The following is a 7,431-nucleotide window of genomic DNA, read 5'->3' on the forward strand; positions in this document are numbered from 1 at the left end:
TAATAGGAACATGCGTGAATGGTGGGACTTTGCTGTCTGCGTCTCCCAGCAGATGTCTGGGTAGTTTAGGTCCCCCATGACTACCGCCTCCCTAGTTTTTATGGTCTCCGAGAGCTGCCTCAGGAGCCCCAAATCTAGTTCTTCCCCTTGGTGTGGGGGTCTGTAGCAGACCCCTACCACCAAATCCCTTTCTCCTTGACCTCCATGTATCCTAACCCACAATCCTTCTACTTTCTCCTCCTCCGATTCCATTTTGATAAGGGTCGATGTATATCGCTCATTGACATAGAGCGCAACCCCTCCCCCTCTCTTCCCCACTCTATCCTTTCTGTACAGCTTATAACCCTCAATGTATACCGCCCAGTCGTGGGAAGAATCCCACCAGGTTTCTGTTAGCCCTACTAAGTCGTAGGTGTTTTCTGCAAGCAGGAGTGCTAGTTCATCCTGCTTGCTCCCCATGCTCCTAGGATTAGTGTATAGGCACTTGAGCCCTTTGACTGGCGCCCTTGTTGCCCCCTGGCTCTGATGCCCATAGGGCCCCTTATTGCTAACCTGCTTATTGCTTACCTGTGGTGTATTGCTGGCCTCCCCATGGATTGCAGGTTCCCGATGTTCTCCTTCTTCAGGCTGGGCTGTCCTTGTGGGTGCCACATGGTTTGGTGGTCCACGGCTTCCCCTGCCCTCATCTTCCCCTCCCCCGATGAGCCTAGTTTAAAGCCCGCCGAAAGAGATCCGCCAACCTAGAAGAGAGTTTGGGCAACCTCTTGTTAAACAAAGACTTGTTAAACAAGTCTCCAATTTCAGTCTATCTTACTGATTTCTTTATCCTTTCTCCAGTCTTTTCTCTCTTCCCTTTCCATCCACCCTCTGAGGTCAAGGTCTTGTCCCTTCTACGTTCCCCCTCCATGATCCCTAGGCCCAGAAGAGGTGTCACGGAGAACAGGAGAGAGACAGACTTGCTATGTTAAGTCAGACACCTGAGCTAGCTCATGTCCTAGCTTAGCTTATATTTGTGTTGAATTTAGCTCTGCTGTAGACTCTAGACATGTACATACATGTTCTAATATGACAGTAAATTATTATCCAGAAATCTGCTGCTGTTGGTTTCTGAAGTTATTTTTCTATCTAGAAAGCTAGGTGCAAAGCTTAAAAAATGAATATCTTAGTCTTCTAGATAAGATCATGTCTATATATAAAGGGCTTAGTCCATCTGCCTGCCTAGCTAGATCTTAAAAACCTCCAAGGATGGGAGATTCCACCACCTCTCTGGGTAGCCTGTTCCAATGCTTTACTACCCTCCTAGTGAGAAAATGTTTCCTAATATTTAGCCTAAACTTCCCTTGCTGCAACTTGAGCCCATTGCTCCTTGTTCTGTCATCTGCCACCACTAAGAACAGTCTAGTTCCATCCTCTTTTGAATGCCCCTTCAGGTAGTTGAAGGCTGCTGTTAAAATCTCCCTTCAGCCTTCTCTTTTCCAGCCTAAATAAGCCCAGTTCCCTCCGCCTCTCTTCATAAGTCATGTGCCCCATCCCCCAAACCATTTTCATTGCTCTCTGCTGGACTCTCTCCAATTTGTCCACATCCTTTCTGTAGTGGGGGCCAAAAACTGGACACAGTACTCCAGATGTGGCCTCACCAGTACAGAATAGAACAGAATAATAACAGTAAAATCCCTGTTACCTGGCACAAGTGGGGAATGGGGGGGTACCAGGTATCAAAAATGCCGGTTACTTGAGGCCGGTGGTTTTTGGCTGGATGCAGAGGGGTGAGAGGGGAGGGGTAGAGGGGGAGCAGGTGGTGACAGCCATGCATGGAGCGGGGAGTGGGGGGGCAGTGGCCGCACAGAGAGATGCTGCAGTGCAGGGTGATGGGTGGCAGCGGCAACCACCGCATACAAGCTTTCCAACCGCTGTCCCCCCTCCAATCTGTGTCAAGCCAACTGGCCACAAATTCCAGTTAATAGAGTGTTCCGGTTACTTAAATGCCAGATAACAGGGATTTTACTGTACTTCACTCGATCTGCTGGCAACACTTGTAATAACACAGCCCGGTATGCTGTTAGCCCTCTTGGCAACAAGGGCACACTGCTGACTTGTATCCATCTTATTATCCACTATAACCCCCAAGTGCTTTTCTGCAGAACTGTTGCTTAACTGGTCGGACTCCAGCCTGTAGCAGTGCATGGAGTTGTTCCTCTTGCCTTTACTGAACTCATGAGATTTCTTTTGGTTCAGTCCTCCAATTTGTTGAGATCTCTCTGAATCCTAGCCCTACCTTCCAGCGTATCTACTACGCCCCCCATCTTGGTGTCATCTGTAAACTTGCTGAAGGTGTACTCCATCCCATCTTCCAGGTCCTTGATGGAAAAAAATCATGTAATCCAGCTTTTATTAGTACAATCTCTTAAACACAAGAAAACAAGTTCAGTTCTCAATGAAATGGTTTCCATGTTTCATTGTCTTTGCATGTGCATGGTGTTTTAGTATTTCCCACTGAACATTTAAAGCATGAGATTTAGCCGCAAAATATACTTTACAAATGTTTAAATACATGTAACCCAATTAAACTGGAACATGGTGTTAAGAATTACAGCACTTCAGAATCTTGCTATTTTATTCTTATTTTCCTTTTAAGGTCCACTTTCAGTTATATTTTAAACAGCATGGCACTAACTACATGCTGAAAAAATGAATTTAAAAAAATTCTAGACCAAGAAGATCTGTGTTTAGCAAACATTATTCATAGACATATGGAAAAGATAAAAAGCAAAATATTGAATTGTTTTAGGCAGTCATACCTCCATGGATGTTAATATTATTCCCAGTCCCCACCTTGTCAAAACACAACAAATGAAATTGTTATCTTTGAAGTAAAAGGCAAATATCCCATTGACTTAAATTGCACCAAGATTTCGCTCTAATACTTCATCATTAAAAGGTGTCATCAGATTATGGATTATTATCAGAGTCATGAATCCCTGTCTTGCTTGTCATGTGTTTCATGTCTTCTGGACAAAGATCACTTGTTACTGTAAATGTTGTATATTATGGACTGCATTTTGAAGCGCCTTATGACTTAATTGTTAATAATAAAATGCAGGCCAGTAGTTTGGAAATTCAGAATAAATACATGAGCAATTGGATGTAAACGCCTCTTAGATTTTTATGAGTTTGTCCTATATATCACTTTCGATTTGCAATAAGAATTCAGTTTCGATATCTTCAATCACTTAAATGTGCTAAGAGATTAATAGTCCTCATGGTTACGGCTTAAAGTAGCCTGCAGATTTATAACTGTTTTAAAGATATCAAGGACAAGCTAATTGAATGTGATACATCAGTGCATGCCATATAAGTACATAAAGTAAGCAAGATACTGAATTACCTCTTTATGCAAGTGGAGCTCTATCCAATACTCATTCAAGTCAGTAGGGTCTTTATATTTTCTTCTGTCATCATTGGAGACAGGGCTCAAGTGGAAATAGATTTGATGATGCATGTAATGTTGTGGTAATTAAACTCAAGGAAACCTGACTTTTAAAGGCATGCGTTAGAATTCAGCATATTCCTCCTTAAATTAAAAATGAATGAGTTAATCTAGAAACTATATATAAACAGAAGTTACTATATTTCACTGAGATTGACCATTAAACTATGAGAGAGGGCATGGGTCACAGATAAGGAGAAGCACCAAAAGAGAAAAAGAAAAGTTACAGTTTATTTTTCATATTTCTTTTTCAGGAAATATATTTGTCGTCAACCTGGCTATTGCAGACTTGGTAGTGGCCATCTACCCATATCCACTTGTCTTGACATCTGTATTCCGTAATGGATGGAACCTGGGATACTTTCACTGCCAAATCAGTGGTTTCTTCATGGGTCTAAGTGTCATTGGATCAATATTCAACATTACAGGCATTGCTATTAATCGATATTGCTACATCTGCCACAGCCTCAAGTATGACAAGCTGTATAGTGACAAGAATTCTCTGTGCTACGTCATTCTCATCTGGATCTTAACATTTGTTGCCATCCTGCCCAACCTGTTTGTTGGATCTCTACAGTATGATCCCAGGATCTACTCATGCACATTTGCACAATCTGTGAGTTCAACATACACAATAGCAGTGGTTTTTTTCCATTTCATGCTTCCTATATCCATAGTTACATTTTGTTACTTGAGGATATGGATACTCGTTATTCAGGTGAGGCGAAGGGTTAAACCTGACAACAAGCCCAAACTGAAGCCACATGACTTTAGAAACTTTGTCACCATGTTTGTTGTGTTTGTACTGTTTGCAGTATGCTGGGCTCCTCTGAACTTTATAGGCCTTGCTGTGGCCGTGAACCCAGACACAATAATCCCCCGGATTCCGGAGTGGTTGTTTGTATCCAGCTACTACATGGCATATTTCAACAGCTGCCTTAATGCTATTATATATGGACTCCTGAACCAGAATTTCAGAAGAGAATATAAGAGAATTATTGTCACAATTTGTACAGCCAAAGTGTTTGTTCAGGAGAGTTCTAATGATGCAGCAGACAAAATGAAAAGCAAACCATCACCACTGGTTACGAACAACAATCAAGTGAAGGTAGATTCTGTGTGAAATCAGGAGCATTACTCTTGTTACTTTACAGCACTCAAACACTTGATCCGATTTTATTATACTGAAGGCACTTAGACATGGTTTTTCATGCAGTATTTGTGAGCCAAAGTAACACAGGCTTGATATAAAGAGCCTCCTGTTTGCAATGACCTATCTTTTAAATACCAACTCAAATATGTACTTAAGGTTTTACAAGTTTGTAGAAAGAAACATTTTAATTTTATGTTTAATGGGAAAACAACTAGAGATGGAATGGAACAAAAATATCCTTGTGACATGGTTCTTTGCAAAAGAATCGTAGAACCATCCCCGTCCAACCTCTTCCTTGCACCTTCTTGGTTGCAAGTCAGGTTATGATCCTGATAAATATCCAGAATATTCATTCTGGTGTTAGGAAATGTGAAAAAGAGGAGCCAGACTAGAAAACCTCAGTAAGCATTCCTTAAGTTTATATAAGTTCCTATGGTGGTCATAGTTTTTACTTTGAGGTAAATAAACCTCCCTACTCCCTTTAGGAATTGCACAACCCTTCTTGCATTCTCCTTTTAAAAACCTTTTCAAAGAAATCCACATACCTGATTATCTCAAGAGCTACAAGGACAGAGGTACTTATGGGAGAGTGGGGATGGTCAGGGAGCATATGTGGGTCCCCAGATCAGGCCACACAAGGAAGATTCTGAAAAATGGGGAATGGCAAACCTCTCTGATTTTCAGGGACAAACTAAACCAGAGAAGCTTGAAATCCCCTACAGGAGACAAGGGGAATGAATGATACCCCCTGGACACATTAGGAAGAAGGACCAATTGGTTTTCAATTACATGAAGTGTGCATTGGATACTGACCAACTGGTCTCTCTTTAAGAAGGCAACGCCAATTAAGATGGGCATCTATTTAAGGAATGGGAGTTCATTTGGAGAGGGTAGGGAGGACATTCTACTTAGCTGAAATCCCAACAAGATGAATCTTGAGAACTGAGAAAATCATTAAAATGTACAGTTCCATCAGATGGCATTTTGCCTGCTTTCCGACCCTGACCTCCCTCACTTAGTGTCAGTGAAGAAAAGCAATTTGTAATCGTAGGTTTCAGCTTTTAAATGAGTAGGCGGAGGTCCTTTCAAAACATTCACAAATTCAGTCTTCTAAGTGATGTTAAAAGGAATGTTACACTACAGTATATCTGAAAGGTTTTCTAATCCTCAACCAACCTATCACTGATACTGTGTTCACTGATGCTTGAGCTTTCCCAAGTCCGTTCTAACCATTTCTTCAGGAGTAAGAGTTTTTAATAGCTTATCAGACTTTAGTTGTTATATGTTAAAATGTACACAATATTCAAACTGATTCATTAAAATAATTGCACAATGCAATCAGAAAAATATTTGCTTTTCAACAGCCTAGGATATGATGTCCTTGAAACATTAAATATTCTGTGTATTCAATATAATTCCTTAAGCTATGTATAGCTTCAAAAGCATCTCATATATCTTTGGACATATACACTTGACTTAATATAAATTATGAGTTAAACAAAACGCATTCATACATACTTGAAAACGCCACTGACACTTTGGCAAGTGAGCAGTTTTTTAACTTTAAAATAGGTGCCTCATGTTGTCCTTCATTCACTTCAAGTTTATAGTGGAACTAATTATCACAATGAAAAATTTTAGAGATGAACAAGATAGTGCATTACCAAGATGCATCTCTGTTTACGTTCAAATTTTTGTCTAAGCCATTGTGTAAATATGGTTTCTTCTATTGTGATATCATTATATGATATGAGACAATTAACAGCATAAATTATATCACAGCTTCCTTCACTGTGATTTCCTCCTGAGAGGATGCTAAGCTGTGATGTCATTGCTTTGTATGTGTAGCTTTATCCAAATAATGAGGGAGGCAAGACCACCCTGTACTAGTCATGTAACTAAATAAAATATTTAATTTTTTACCAAAATCTTGCCTTCTTAAAATATATTTCCTCTTTAAAATAGTATAATATTTAATATTGAATCTAAGTTTCATTAAATAGGTTGTGTAACCTAACCCATGGTAAATTCAGTATTGTCAAAGGTTTTTCATTTGCCCTTTTCAAATGGAAGCTTACTTGTTTATCATATCATGTATAAGCTTTGGAAAAGTTGTTGAAGTTAATGTATCCATCCATGTGGGTTATCCAAGGAATTAAAATCCCTTCTAAATCACAAGTGCTAAAAAATGTTTTTGATTTTAATAAAAATTACTTGCTATATGCAATAAATAATATACTATACCAAAGGTATGTATTTTGGTGAATAGGCCTGTAATTAAAATTAAGAGCATTTTGCAGATCTAGTGTTTTGAAATATTTCTATTAAGTTGAAAAAAAATGACAAAAAATGTGCATGGTGATCATACTATGAGATGCTAAAGATAGCAATAATTCCATGTTATTTTGTGGGGTTTCTTAATCCATAGCTATTTATTTACTCTAAATTAATACAGATAGGACATTTAGGAAATTATTTGCTGACCTACTCAAATTCTTCCTCTTTTTTTCTCCACTCAAAAACATATTTTTAGGAAAGATTTGCAAAGCAACCTCAAGCAGAAAAGGATTATTTATTAAAATTGAAATAGCAATGTTTAGATGCCTGGTAATGATTTAAGGCAGTGATTCTCAACCAGGGTGCGATTCTCAAGGTAAACCCAGAGATTTCAAATAGGAATCCATAGTATAAAAATGATTTGATCTGCTGTGATCTTTCTGTGTTCTCTGCAACAGAAAAATTGCTTTCTTATTTTATTTTTTTTCTGTAGTCAAAAAATGAGTGAAAACTA

At 39.1% G+C, this 7,431-nt stretch overlaps 1 protein-coding gene across 1 annotated transcript; it reads left to right on the top strand.

Moving 5' to 3' along the window:
* Positions 1–10: 10 nt before the first annotated feature.
* On the top strand, positions 11–4,773 carry MTNR1A (melatonin receptor 1A). The gene is made up of 3 exons (XM_025207340.1): positions 11–21; positions 1,073–1,137; positions 3,742–4,773. Exons 1-3 carry the CDS (start codon positions 11–13, stop codon positions 4,608–4,610), a joined length of 945 nt encoding a protein of 314 aa, XP_025063125.1. The 3' UTR covers positions 4,611–4,773.
* The last annotated feature ends 2,658 nt before the right edge of the window (positions 4,774–7,431 follow it).

Source organism: Alligator sinensis, unplaced genomic scaffold (assembly GCF_000455745.1).
Source record: "Alligator sinensis unplaced genomic scaffold, ASM45574v1 scaffold528_1, whole genome shotgun sequence".
NCBI lineage: Eukaryota > Metazoa > Chordata > Crocodylia > Alligatoridae > Alligator > Alligator sinensis.